This window comes from Vulpes lagopus, chromosome 4 (genome assembly GCF_018345385.1).
Source record: "Vulpes lagopus strain Blue_001 chromosome 4, ASM1834538v1, whole genome shotgun sequence".
Classification (NCBI taxonomy): Eukaryota; Metazoa; Chordata; class Mammalia; order Carnivora; family Canidae; genus Vulpes; species Vulpes lagopus.
In genome coordinates this window covers 47,713,417-47,728,783 of record NC_054827.1, presented here as the reverse complement: position 1 = coordinate 47,728,783, position 15,367 = coordinate 47,713,417, and the positions used below count along the sequence as shown (strand labels likewise).

Here is a 15,367-nt window from a genome sequence, read left to right as displayed (position 1 = left end):
GAGTCTCACTCTGCTTGCCAGGCACACGCTACAGTGCCTATGGTATCACTGTGGATGGTATTCTATTCAAACACAAATCACAGCCCAGTACACAGATAGGTTTTCACCATCATATATAAATACACTTACTCTCATAGAACTTTTTCATAAACAAAAATAAGATTCCTCCACAGACACTGTGACTTTCATATGTGCTCAGAATGTACCAAATGAAATAACAACAACAAAATCAGTTACCTGGTCATGTGTGAAATCTCCAACCAATTTTATCTGAATATTAGAGTTGCAAGAGATACAGCAGAGGATCTTGGCACTTTCAAAAGCCAATTCTGAATTAGTGTTGCCATGATACAGGTATCTTTAAAACAAGAAAACATTTGAGGAACGATGTGATGAAACTTTTGGCTTTTTACTCTTCTCAACATCTTGGGTAAATGACAAAGGTTTCCATCCTAACTAGATACAGTCTGTTATTGGTTAAGAATTGCATTCCTCCAAAATTTGATCGTTTATATCTGAACCCACAGTAACCTTGTTTGGAAATAGGGTCTTTGTAGACACAGGCAATCAAGTTAAGGTGAAGTCATTACAGATAGCCCTAGTCCAATGACTGCTATCCTTATTAAAAGGAGGGATTTGGGACGGACACACACACACACACACACACACAGAATGCCATGTGAAGCTGAAGTAATCAATCAGGGTAACATGTCTACAAGTTACAAAACACCAAACACTGCTAAGCAAATTATAGGAAGCTAGGATATATACAATGAAAAGTTTGCTCCCTAGCCCTAACCACCAAACTTCTAGTTTCCCTAATATATATATATTTATACATTTTATTAGTTTCAGAGATAAAATTTAGTGATTCATCAGTTGCATATAATACCCAGTGCCCAATACATCATGTACCCTCCTTAAATGCCCATCACCCAGTTACCCCATCTCCCCACCCACCTCCCCTTCAGCAACCCTCAGTTTGTTTCCTAGACTTCAGAATCACTTTTGGTTTTCTTCCCTCTCAATTTTCATCTTATTTTATTTTTCCTTCCCTTCACCTAAGTTTATCTGTCTTGTTTCTTAAATTCCACGAGTGAAATCATAAGGTATTTGTCTTTCTCTGATTTCTTTTGCTTAGGATAATACTCTCTAGTTCCAGCCACATCATTGCAAATGGCAAGATCTCATCCTTTTTGATGGCCAAGCAATATTCCCGTGTGTGTGTGTGTGTGTGTGTGTGTGTGTGTCCTCGTCCCAAATCCCTTCTTTATCCATTCATCTGTAGATGGACATCTGGGCTCCTTCCATATTTTGGCTATTGTGGACATCGCTGCCATAAACATTGGGGTGCAAGGGGCCCTTCTGAATCACTATGTTTGTATCCTTTAGATAAATACCTACTAGGGCAATTGCTGGGTCATAGGGTCATTCTATCTTTAACTTTTATAAGGAACTTCCATACTGTTTTCCAGAGTGGCTGCACCAGTTTGTATTCCCACTAACAGTATAATATTGTCTCCCTTCAGGAGACAAACAATACTAAGACAATGTCGTTTTATACTAAGAAATGCTTAAGATACAAATTCATTAGAAAGAGAAAAAAATTGTAAAGGTCAGAGTAATTAAAATCAGAAGGACTAAAGAAGGCAAGAACAAAATGAGCCTCCCAACCCCCAAAGTAATGAATGAGGATCTGACCAGATTTAGAAATCAAAGGTAGAAAGCAAGCCCGCATGATTTATTTCGTCATTTTTCTATCTACAAATATAACTTACCTGGCAATATTCACCACATTATCAGCCTTCTTGGTTCTGGGATTGATTCCCTGTAACAACTGTTCTAGAGGAGAAACTATTAGAGCCAGCTGACTCTCTCTTAGAAGATCCATAAAGAGATTTTCCTTTTGCAGAGTCAGATTGAGAAGTGCAAGACAATGCTGCACTGCTTTCTCCAAGTGTTTCTTCCCTACAAAAAACATAAAGTTAGAAAGTTCTACATGAATCTTAAAAATGCACAGTTCTTAGGAAAACAAGCCAAAGGACAAGTTGTGGACTCAAAAAGCCCTCAAATGTCCACTTACAGCAGCAACTTCATAAAACTACTCATCAATGTCAATTCACCATAATTTCTGTAATTTAAGATTACTTGTATGCAATGGCTTCTCATTTTCCCTTATCTCTTCCTTCATTATTTAGAGCAATGGTTTTCAGATTGAGGGTAATTTAGGCCCTGGAGGACACTTGGCAAGGCCTAGAGATACTTTTGGTTGTCACAACTGGGAAAGCACTATAGGCATCTAGTGGGTGGGGGCCTACAATGCACAGAACAGTCCCCACAGCAAAGAATTACATGGCCTGAAATGTCACTGGCTCCAAGACTGAGAAACTGATTTAGAGTAATACATACTCACTGAAGAAAATTTGCAAATAAAGAAATTGAGAATTTGAACAAAGATCATCTATAATCCCACCATTCAAATTTAAAATACATGAACTCTGGAGCCAAATTGTCTACGTTCAAATCACAGAGCCAAAAGTTACCACCAAAAGATATGAAATCTCTTTGTTACATCAATTTCCTTATTTATAAACTGGAAATGATATCTAGTAATAAGGCTTTTATACAGATTAAATGTGTTAAAAGTGCTTTTAAAAGCACCAAATGCATAGTAAGCTCTCAATAAATCATGATAATGAACAGTAGTAATGATATCTTTTTTTAAAGATTTTATTTATTTATTAGAGAGAGAGAGAGAGAGAGAGAGAGAGAGGCAGAGGGAGAAGCAGGCTCCATGTAGGGAGCCCAACGTGGGACTCAATCCCGGGTCTCCAGGATCACGCCCTGAGCTGAAGGCAGTGCTAAACCGCTAAGCCACTGGGGCTGCCCGCAGTAGTAATAATATTAAATAAAATCTATTGAACACTATGTAGCAGGCACTATATAGTTAAGTGCCTCTACGAAGACTATAGAGACAAGAAAACAAAAAATACATTAGATTTAAATTTAGGCATGTTAAAGACATTAAAATGAAAGAAAAATAACTATAATTACCCATAAAAAAAACCATGCAATGAGACACAGTTATAGTGAGAGAGACTGTACTTTACTCTTTCACTTTAAAAAAAAAAAAAAGATTTTATTTATTTATTCATGAGAGACACAGAGAGATAGAAAGAGAGAGAGGCAGAGACACAGGCAAGGGGAGAAGCAGGCTCCACTCAGGGAGCCCAATGTGGGACTCGATTCCAGGACTCCAGGATCACACCCTGGGCCGAAGGCAGGTCTAAACCACTGAGCCACCCAGGGATCCCTCTTTCACTTTTAATATACTTTCACTGCTTGACTCAATGAAAACATTACGTAAATATGGAGAACTTCACAGGGAAAAGGACTTCAGAAATCATCTATTTTAACCTTCCATTTATAAAAAATGAAAATATGAGAACTGTTTTCAAGACATTAAGACATTCGGGCACATACCAGGGAAAGGGGCATAGGTATCCAGCTGCTTAACGCCTTCTTCCAATAAACTAAGAGCAAGCTCCAACATTGGTGACTCATTCAGAAGATGATACATGAGACTAAATCCTGGTGGCTTGTAGGCTATGATTTCTTCTCCTAAATAGAACACAACATAGTCCAAAAGACGGTCAGTTAGTACTTTTGTCACACCCTTGGTTTATATGAAATGTATGAGACTTGAAAATTAAATGGCATCTGAATGGGCAAGTGTCAATTTAGAGACAAGGACACAAATTGTATACAGTGGTAATTCCCAAATGGGCTGTTTTGCTCACAGCAGTTAGTTACCTATAACATGTTAACTTGTCAAATAATCTGTAAGGCAGTGTTGTCTTTCATTCCACAAAATTTTACTTTATTTTCTCTTGTTCAGAACAATTAAAATAAATAATGTAATTAAAAAGATTACACTCTAATTGATAAACTTAGAAATAATTTGTATCATATATATATCTAAATTATAAGTAGCTTTAAAAATAGCTGACAGCTTATTTGAAAGTGACAGAATTAAATTACCTTGTAATTCCACAAACTGGTCTACAAAATCTTCAAGTTGAGGCTCATAATCTCTGAGCAATTTATAAAACACCTCCAAAACAACCTCAGCAACTTCCCACTATGGAAAGACACAAATGTTACAGTAACAATAAAACAGTCCAATGTGATAGCCATGTTAGGCTTTTTATTCCTCCCACTTTACTCCAGAACATGTCAAAAGTGTCAAATATTTCATATTTTCTCTAAAGATCTCAGCTATAAAGGGTCTAAGAAATCATCTAATCACACTTATTTCAAAGAGAAAGCAAGTGAAGCTCAGAGCATGAATAACTTCCCTAAAACCATAAAGCTTGGTAGCAAAGGTGCTGGAAGGCAAGTCCTGGACTTCTAGTCTCAGACCAGTATTCTATCTTACAGCTCAAGCCAAAGAAGTTAAGACTCCATCACTAGTAGGCTTGCCCCTAATGGCCCCATTAATACCTTTCTGTTAAAAAATATTTTTAAAAGCTATGCAACAAGGAAAAATACTTATGCCAAAGGAAAAATATATTTAAAAAAATTTTTAAAAAAGAAAAATATATATAACAGTATAGATAGGAAAATTAAGACTTTGTTTTAAAAAAAATCGATTAAATAGAATTTATTAAGGCTGAGTTTGGTAACTTAGATAAGGATTTTTTGTTTTTTCTTTTTAAATTTTAAAATCATTTCCACTGCACGTAATTTTATCAAGACTAGTTTTGGGAATTGGGACTATATGGTGGTTTTTTAAAATTATTTTAAAATTATCTACTATCTGTACTTCCCAAAAATTTCAAGATCATTGATTTAAATAAAAAAGGCTTATCACCACATAATAATGGATTTTAGGACTGACAAATATATACACTGGCTCTAATAGTCTATGTTATTTATCTTGATCTAAAGCACTGTTTTAGTACTCTAAAATATAATGACAGAAGTTAAACCTAAGGAAGACTTTCAAGTGCAAAAACTTCATGAAATTGAGGGAAAAAAGTCAGAGGGTATATATGTTGGGGTGGAACTGCAATCAATGGTAGCAAGGGAAACAGCAGCACTGCAAGTATCCAGATGCATGAACAAAAAACAATAATCTGGAAAGAATGTGGCTAACTGAAGCTCTAAACACTTAGATCATAATGACCTTTTAACAAAAAGGCAAATAAGCTACCTAAGAGAAGTGCAAAAACGTATCAGAGCATTTGTTGAAGAGATCACAATTCTCAGCATCCATTATTCAGCATTCACAAGGACTTTTAACAAGTCATATGGTCGCCATTAATTCTTTTCATCAAGGAGACAGATGTTAATGAGGTAATTTTAGGACTTAAATGTACACCCAGTGTTTATTTTTACTCTGTGAGAAGCAAAAATCATAAGACAAGTGACCAAAAATGAATTTTGTTACTTGGGATGAAATATTAGAAATAAACTGTGTCCAATGAAAGGGAAATGAATACATACACCATGCTAAAAACAAGTAAAGATCACACATTAATCATTAAAGAGACTGTTTTCTATAAATTTTTTTTTTTTTTAATTTTTTATTTATTTATGATAGTCACAGAGAGAGAGAGAGAGGCAGAGACACAGGCGGAGGGAGAAGCAGGCTCCACGCACCGGGAGCCTGACGTGGGATTCGATCCCGGGTCTCCAGGATCGCGCCCTGGGCCAAAGGCAGGCGCCAAACCGCTGCGCCACCCAGGGATCCCCAAAGAGACTGTTTTCAAAGGGTCTTTGATGGCATAAAAAAGTGCTCATGATAACAAATTTAGTAGTCAAAAAACAGATGCAAACTAATTTAACTAATTATCTCAAAGTATGTGTGTGTGTGTGTGTATATATATACATATACATATATATATATATGAAAAAGACTAAATTATCCCTCCTAGGGGATTATGGATAATATCATTTCTTCTTATATTTTTCTATATTTTCCTAACTGTCCCAAATTAGCATAAAAATTATTTTTATAATCACTAATACAACAAATAAAACCAATAGGTTCAAAAATAGCAAACTATAAAAATAAAGCAGAAATGTCCCTACAAGATACATCCAAGCGGATCTGGGAGGTAATGATAATAATAAACTATCATAGACTAAGTGAATTATGTCAGAACCTGGAAGGGTCTCTTATATAGCTTAGAGGTTATGAGCTTGAATCTGGAATCAGAGTCCTAGGTTCAAATTCTGGTCCTAGACCTTAGGCAAGTTCCTTAACCTTGCTAAGCCTCCATCTGTAAAATGGGAATATTAATAGCACCTGCCTCACGATAAGATTGGAATTACATAAGATGATATATACGATAAATTCAGTTGTGTGTTGCAACCAGAGCAAATACGTATGTAAATGTCAGTGCTCCTTGCAATTCCATCCGTGGCAAACATACCTGATGGACCATAATATGCCTTCCCACTGAGCTAAGACTCTACACCTCAAAAGTGCTACTAGATCAATAGAAGTTGGTGTGCAGGTCTAAACTTACTTCAATCCCTAAACAAAATCATCCCCAAAAAGGACAATGTGTTTCCACCTGACAAAGGTGTGATATTTTTGGTTCAATTTTGGTCCAAATTTGTTCAACTAAAGATATGAATGACTATAAATTCATATCAATTAAATTACTGATCACTAAAAAAGCCAGTGCTTTAGTTTTAATGCACAGATTGGTTTATTTAAAGCATATAAACTAATCAGATCATGGGCATCTCAGCATTAAGACTATGAATTGTATTGATTGTCAAAGGCTAAAATGAATTTATAGCATCTTATACCTTTAATAAAAGAAAAAGCATCAATAAATGAATAAGGATAAAAAAGGTTTCTCTGAACATTACCTTTTCAGCTGCTCTCCGGTAAGCTCTTGTGCGGAATCGGAGAAACACAGAATCTCTGAGGAACTGCAAATAAGGGTCAAAGCCAGGGGGCCGCAGGCCAGCACCCAAATTAGAAGGAAATGAACTCTCCACCAAGGTACTAATAAGCTGGCAAAAAGCTCGAGTCAATGGGTATTCTTCACACCGGGATTCTATTTCATTTAGTTCAACCTTTCAAAGAAAAATAAAGACATTTAGCAATATAAAACAATCAGCTATAAAGTACAAAACATTTTGCAGACATTGACTCATTAATGTTGAGCTTATCATCATGACACCAAAAAGAAATGTAACAAATATTACCATTGTTCATTTAGAGGAAAAGACACAAAAGTAGTATATAAATCTAGATCAATCAGATGGAAGAATTTCAAATTCCCACATATTATTCCCATCTGTGAATTAAAAATAGAAATCTTATGCTTCTTCATGAAAAAGAAAAGGAGAGCATAGAGAAAGAAAAAAAGAAACTAAAACAAGTAAAATCTCACTTTGGTTGACCCAAGTAACTGAATTAAACTAGATTCAAAGCAAACTTAAAGCTTTTGGTCCCTCTCATGAAAAGTTTCATCTCCATTTCAACACTGCCCTGACTACACTTCAAATGAAATATACTAAATTTGAAAATTATAGAAACCAACAGAGTAAGAATAACTTTTGTTAATTTTCATCATGTGAATGTACAAATAGAACATTTAAACTAAAAGGAAAACTTTACCTCGATACCAATAGCTTGCCTCTGGCTTGGAACCCTTACGGTTTGCAGTATCTTAAAATAAGAAATAGATGTTAGGAATAAGAAATAAATGTTAGGAACATTCCCCAATCCTCAATGAAAAATAGTGGCTCTGCAATATAATAGTCATATTTCTCACCTACCACATATATGTATCTTATGATCCTGATCAGAAATGACAATTGAGAAGTCTCTGGGACGCCTGAGTGGCTCAGCAGTTTAGTGCCTGCCTTCAGCCCAGGGTGTGATCCTGGAGTTCCAGGATCGAGTCCCACATCAGGCTCCCTGCAGGGAGCCTGCTTCTCCCTCTGCCTGTGTGTCTCTCTCTCTGTGTGTGTCTCATGAATAAATAAATAAAATCTTAAGAAAAAAAAGAAAGAAAGAAAGAAGTCTCCGATAGGACTTTCATTAGTAATTGTATGCGATTCAGGTAGAACCTTTAATTATCTGGGCTTCAGAAAACTGGTAGTTTCTAAGTGCACATAAGAACAATATTCAACAAATACCCTCTGAAATATTCTAGGAATGAATCTTAAGAGGATTTACAGAATAAAATCTCACCAGGGTTTGAGACCAGCCCCACTGTCTGCACCAGAAAACCAATAATTAAATTTGTTAATAACAGATTTGAACAAGTGTCTTATGTGGGTAAAAGTTCAGAGTTAAGATGTTCTGACCTGACCTTGCTAGGTACATAGGCAGTATGTGGCAAAATGAATGACACTTCATGTTATATTACTTACCACTCTTACAAGCTGAAAATGTACTATCACGTAGAATCCTTAAAAAAGAAATCCTGCTCTAGAAATGTCTAAGCCCAACCATACTTCATTATTGGTATAAAGGAGCGCTAAGAACGTAGAACACTAAGTAGTGACACATTCATAAATGAAAAAATATGAAGTATTGATACTAAACCCAGAGTGACTCAGCCTCTCAGCACACACCAGCTCCCTTCATTTTGCTCTTATAAAACATCATCACCTCTTCAGGACACACATGTTAGAAAATAACCAGAAATTTTACTGCTTCAAAATGGTGTTAGAATCACAGGCTCCTATATGTTTTACTGTTTTTTAGACAAACACATATTCCACTGAACCATTTTTCTAGAGATATGTTTGTAAAGCACATCCTTCTTCTTTTTTATTCTAATATGTATTATTATATATAATCATATAATATGTATTATATAATATATATTATATATCATATATTATATCATATATTATTCTTAATAATTATATAACATTAATGATTAATATATGTTAATAATTATAGTAATATTTTGTATATATTCAGTAAATATACCTTCATAGAAGAATTCCAATAAATCTTACATCTTAAGAAAGAAAAATTGAGGGCAGCCCGGGTGGCTCAGCGGTTTAGTGCCTGCCTTCAGCCCAGGGCGTGACCCTGGAGACCCGGGATCCAGTCCCCCATCAGGCTCCCTGCATGGCCTGCTTCTCCCTCTGCCTCTCTCTCTCTCTCTCTCTGTGTGTGTCTCTCATGAATAAATAAATAAAATCTTAAAAAAAAAAAAAAAAGAAAAATTGATAGAGGACATGGAAGCAGCAGAAAAGAATAATAGGTAATCCTAACATTTAGTAAGTACAAATAACACCTGCAAGCTCTTGTCAGCCTAGCCTCACAGACGGAGTAAGGAATTCTGTCGATTTATTGTCTGCGAGCACAGAAAAACAAAGTCTTGAGAGCCCATCTCTAGTAACCTAGTAAAGCTGTCAACTGATGCAAGAGAAAAACCTAACCCTGTTAGTTTCTGATGCTGTGTTTAGTACTAAAACCAGGACTGTCTAACTGGGAATGTCCTGGTATACTGTAAGTTGCAAATTGGATGCTCTTGCTTTTACCATGTTACCAGGCCTCACTTTTCAAACTATAACAAATAAGAGAGCTTGTAATCTACTACCTGAGTGTATTCCAGGGACTGCCAGAGGGAAGCAGCAATTTCAGGAGATTTTCCAAAAGCTGCAAGGGTCTTCAGCAGCTCTGCTTTTAGAACGGGGGGAATACTGCATTGTAGGAGTCCCAGAATCACCACAACCGGGGTCCACTGAGGATGTTCACAGAGTGCCAGGCGAGCATTTTCACTCTGGGAATCAAATACAGAAAGAACAAGACTTTCTCATCTTTAAAAAAGCTTAGGGAAATGACTAGCAATCATCTAGTCATTTGCTAGCACTTAAACCGAGTATTCATAGACTTACTACATACTAAAACAAAGACAAACCTATGGCTTATGCTTTGAGGTCTACCAGTGGATCAAATCAGATTACAGCTCAGTCAGTGTAAAGAATGGAGGAGAAATAGTCTTTTAGAATTATTTTTATAGCTCTAAGCATGGAAAATAATCCATCTGAGATAAATGGTCTACAGAGTCACATAAATCTTACCTAAGCACTTTCAAATCTTTCTGAAACAATGTAGTATGTTTTCTACTACAATACATGAATAACTAACTTCATTTTTGAGAAAAAAATGAAGATTATAGAAGTGCCTGGGTGGCTCAGTCAGATAGGCATCTGACTTCAGCTCAGGTTATGATCCTGGGATAGAGCCCCATATAGGGCTCCTGGTTCAGCGGGGAGTCTGCTTCTCCCTCTCCCTCTGCCTCTCCCCCAGCTCATATTCTCTCTCTCATTCTTGCTCTCTCTTAAATAGATATATAAAATCTTAAAAAAAAAATGAAGATATATATATGATATCAAATACCACTTATTTTTCTTTTTTAAGTAGGCTCCACACCCAGAGCGGAGCCCAAGACAGGCCTAAATTCACGACCCGGAGATTAAGATGCGAGCTGAGATCCAGAGTTGGAAGCTTAGCTAACTGAGTCACCCAGGCATTCCAATACCATTCCATTTTAATTCAACAAGAAATAACTACTAACTTTATGTTTTAATGTTAAGCATTCCTGGAAAAACTGAAAAGTCAGAAGACAATATTCCTGTCCTCAAGACAGATTGTCTCACTAAGCAATTTTGCTCTAGGAAATAATAGAACTAAAAGAGGTTTCTGAGTAGAGATATTATGTAATGAAACCAAAGTCTAATTTTGGTAGTGGCAGGTAAGATGGTTCAGTGTAAAGAGAGAATAAAAGAGTAATTCAGTGAGTAACTTTTCTTCTTTCTTTAGTAAATAACTTTTCTCTTTAATCAAAAATAGCTTTAGGTTACCTGAGTGGCTCAGTCAGTTAAGCATCCAACTCTCGATTTTGGCTCACATCATGATGTCAGGGTCAAGACATCAAATCCCACTTCAAGCTCTGCACTTACCGTGGAGCCTGCTTAAGATTCTCTCCCTCTCTACCCCACCTTGTACCCTGCTTGCATGTGCTCTCTTCTCTAATAAAAATAATAAATCAATTTAAAAATAAACTTTAACTTAAAATATATTCCTTATGTATACATAACACCAATACATACACATCCACAACTATGCTATGAGACCTTCTAGAAGGATGTGCATCCACAACTGATTCTTCTTTGCCTATTTTCCTTCAGGCATATGCTATTATATTCCCACTAGCTGACAGCAATAAACTGGGCTACCATTGCTAAACCCTCTGAAGATAAAGAAACACAGAGCCTAAAAATAGAATTCCATATATGCAAAATTCATCACTCATAAACCTCAAGCATTTCATGAAAATTTGGGAGTTTCTTAAGATGCCCCTGTGCTAGAAAACAAAATTATACTCTCATATGATGTGGATGATAATTACCCAAGTAATGATGGTGGAGGTGAGCTGTAAAAAAGCAATCAATCCATCCTGTTCCTTCTGGGTGATTCCACGTGAAGGAAGGTGACGGTACTGGACACTATCTGCACTTGGAAGATCCTTCCGGAGGTGCTCATGGTAAAGCATTAAGGAGTGAAAGAAATGTTCCCAGGAAACAGGACTGCCACCTGTTCCCTGAATATTTTCAACTGTAGAGAAAGCACAGAATTTTGTTTCAAAAATGCCTAAGCATTTCCTTGGAAATGGAGGGAGAAAATAAATTTAAAGCAATAAATTTTACCTTTGTCCTAGATAAGTAATCTTTGTCTCAATTAAGTAGCGTGTTGAAAAAGGGCTAGAATTCATCTATGAGCTAAAACTCAATTAATTTTTCCTCAGGGCTGAGAATGGGTGGTGTCCATATAAATGCAAAGGCAAATTACTTTGGATGTCAGCTATCTACTTTATATCCATAAGAGTTCTCTGTGTCGTGCTATACCATATAGGGCTACTTTCCCCATCAGATAATTCCTAAATTCCCGAAGAGAGAGAAGTACAGTCTAGATTTGTAAATTATACTACTCTGCTATATACCAAGTCCTGGGCAAGACAAGTAGGCCTTGACAGGGTGGTCAGAACACTGGCCTTGGAGTGGGGCAAATCTCAGTTCCAATCACGCTCTTCCTTGTGACCCTGGTTAAATTACTTCTCTAAACCTCAGTCTCCTCACATGTAAAAATGAAAGTAATAATATCCACCTAGCAAAGCAGATACTTAGTAACTATTTCTTTCTCTTCTCTTTTACAGTGTTGCAATTTAACCAGACTCAAGCCTGAAAATTAAATGAGGAAATTGGGAGAGTGGACAGAGAAAATCTAAGTACAGAAATTTAGAAAAACAAGTACTTATGAAAATGAATTTAAAAAATCAAACTCAGGGCACCTGGGTGTCTCTGGTGTCTCTGGTTAGGCATCTGCGTTCGGCTCAGGTCATGATACGGGGTCCTGGGATTGAGCCCCACATGGGGCTCCCTGCTCAGCAGGGAGCCTGCTTCTCCCTCTCCCTCTGCCACACCCCCTTGCTTATGCTCGCTCGAGCCCTCTATCAAATAAATAAAATTTTTAAATCTTAAAAAAACAAAAAATAAAACTCATGTGGCAAGGGTATATATTTTAAGTACCAGATGTGTTCTTCAAAGTTTTTACATATCAATTCTGATTTCCTTAATTGAATAACATTTTATAAAGCACACAGTAAAACTGTCCAATCTGTAAGACCATCACTATGCATAAAGCTACCAATGTACTCTTTCCCATTACTATAAAAATAATTTATACAGGTAGAACCTAGTACAAATAACCAATATTCTTTAATAGGCAGGGGGATAGTGAACCCAAGAATGTCACCAACAAACTTAGACAACGTCCAGATTTTTCTTACCATGACTACTACCATTGACTTTAAGCAGGCTGAAACAGTAGTGGGCGCACTGGGGCCCATTAGCCAATCCCTGAAGCATTTTCAAATACGGAATGTATATCGTTGGAGGCAATAGGTCACCCATTTGCCTAACAAACTTTGACAAAACAACCTGAAATAGGGAAAAATCAACAGTTTACGTAAAGCTTATGGACTAGCTAATAAAGACTACAGATGAACTAAAACTAATCAAGTGCTCTGATTTACGAATCTGGTATTCTACTTATGAAAAATTGTTTTTTCAAGATGTCATTAACAATTTAATGCGGGCAGCCCTGGTGGCACAGTGGTTTAGCGCTGCCTGCAGCCCAGGGCGTGATCCTGGAGACCCGGGATCGAGTCCTGTCAGGCTCTTTGCGTGGAGCCTGCTTCTCCCTCTGCCTGTGCCTCTGCCTCTCTCTCTCTCTCTGTGTCTCTATGAATAAATAAAATCTTAAAAAAAAAAAAAAATTTAATGCAATTACAGAATACTTCTGTGAATATAAAGTACACGTTTAAAAAAAAATCTCAATGTCATAGAACATAAGTACTACTCACATTTTAAATAGGTAAGGCAATGTTAAAAATTTACTCCTCTAAAATTAACCAGTCCTCAGATATGCTTGGAACATGGGGTTCCTGAATCCTAGTTAAATTTAGTATGAAGACCTAGAAACCAGGGCACCTGGGTGGCTCAATAGGTTAGGTGTCTGCCTTTGGCTCAGATCGTGATCACAGGGTCCTGGGATGAAGCCCCACATCAGGCTCCCTGCTCAGTGGGCAGTCTGCTTCTCCTTCTCCCTCTGCCATTCCACCACTGGTGCATGAACACTCTCCCTCAAATAAATCTTAAAAAGAGCAAAGAAACAAACAAAACCTAGGAACCTGAAAGAATTTTGGGTGCTAACCTAAACATACTGTTTTGTGTTAAGCCAATACCAAATTCCTATACTCTCATTCTGTAAATCCACTTTAGTTTTTCCTGGTATTTTGCTTATTCCTTAGATCTAATAACAAAAATGCTATTCAGACATCGAGGCTCATTGGTTGGAATTCAGAACTGAAAAGGTTACAGATTACTGGAAATCACTGTTAAATCTGTTAGGTATAACAATGATTTTCTAATTATGTAAAAGAATATCCTTATTTTTGGGGATCCCTGGGTGGCTCAGCGGTTTAGCATCTGCCTTCAGCCCAGAGCATGATCATGGAGTCCCACCTCGGGCTCCCTGCATGGAGCCTGCTTCTCCCTCTGCCTGTGTCTCTGCCTCTCTCTCTCTGTGTCTCTCGTGAATAACTAAATAAAATATTTAAAAAAAAGAATATCCTTATTTTTAAGATATATTTATCTAGTAAGAGGTGGAACGTCATGCTGTCTATAATTTCAACATACTTCAGCAAAATAAAGGTAGTAAAAATAACAGTACACGAAGCAAACAAGGCAAGTGTTAACAGCTATTAAATTAAGATGTTGGGTGTTCATTAGAATTATTCTCTTGTCCATATGTTTGAAATAATATAAAGATTTTTTTTAATCTTCAAAAAATTTTAATAAACCCTTCTCCAAAATATTTTTGTAAATGGGGAGAAAAAAATGAAACAATAAATATAAGAAATGCAGTAAAAAGAAAAGGTGTCTGATCACAGATTCTAGCATAACTGAAAATTACTTGACATGAAAGCCTCTAATATAGTAAATCCCCAAAACATGTAGATACTGTAATCCATCTTATTTGCTACTGTGTATCATACTTAATATAGAATAGAAAATGGACTTTTTCCAGTATCATCTACTGACTCATAGGTATTTTGTCATCACTTCTAACTTCTAAGTCTTTCCTTCTAGTTTTTATACCTCTCCTATCTTCCCCAATTTGTTAAGAATGGTGTATACTGGGGGCCCCCTGGGTGGCTCAGTCTGTGGAGTATGTGATTCTTGATCTCGGGATTGTGAGTTTGAGCCACATGCCAGGTGCAGCGTTTACTTAAAAATAAAATCTTAGGGGCATCTGGGTGGCTCAGTGGTTGAGCATCTACCTTTGGCTCAGGGTCCTGGGATCAAGTCCCACATTGGGCACCCTGCAGGGAGCCTGCTTCTCCCTCTGCCTGTGTCTCTGCCTCTCCTCTGTGTGTATGTGTGTTTCTTGTGAATGAATGAATAAAATCTTTAAAAAGAAATCTTAAAAAATTATGTATATTGGTTATTGTCATTCCTGTTGAGGACAGAGTAATACTAATACCAATAAAATTCAAATAAGTGACACAAAGACTAGACACCTTTCTGTCTACAATTTGACACATAACCAATATGTTACAAAAGGCTAACTATAACTACATAAACTCCAAAATGATGAAAACTTAAAGAGTTTCAAATTTCCTTAAGGAAGAAAAAAGTGTAAATTTCTAAGTTACACAAATGGTCATTTGTGTTAACAGCAATAACATCAAGAAATGACATTTTTTTTCATGGTTCAAGACTCCCAATTGCCATACCAGAGTAGAAA

At 36.6% G+C, this 15,367-nt stretch overlaps 1 protein-coding gene across 1 annotated transcript in view; it reads right to left on the bottom strand.

The window, feature by feature from the left end:
- Positions 1-15,367, bottom strand: part of NUP205 (nucleoporin 205) — an 80,195-nt gene that overhangs the window by 41,342 nt on the left and 23,486 nt on the right. The window contains exons 11-19 of the mRNA XM_041753910.1: positions 12,846-12,996; positions 11,409-11,614; positions 9,594-9,776; positions 7,646-7,696; positions 6,889-7,098; positions 4,042-4,141; positions 3,484-3,621; positions 1,779-1,968; positions 238-358 (exon numbers count right to left, since the gene is read on the bottom strand). Coding sequence (XP_041609844.1) covers positions 238-358; positions 1,779-1,968; positions 3,484-3,621; positions 4,042-4,141; positions 6,889-7,098; positions 7,646-7,696; positions 9,594-9,776; positions 11,409-11,614; positions 12,846-12,996 — 1,350 coding nt within the window. The remainder of the gene's footprint in view (positions 1-237; positions 359-1,778; positions 1,969-3,483; positions 3,622-4,041; positions 4,142-6,888; positions 7,099-7,645; positions 7,697-9,593; positions 9,777-11,408; positions 11,615-12,845; positions 12,997-15,367) is intronic.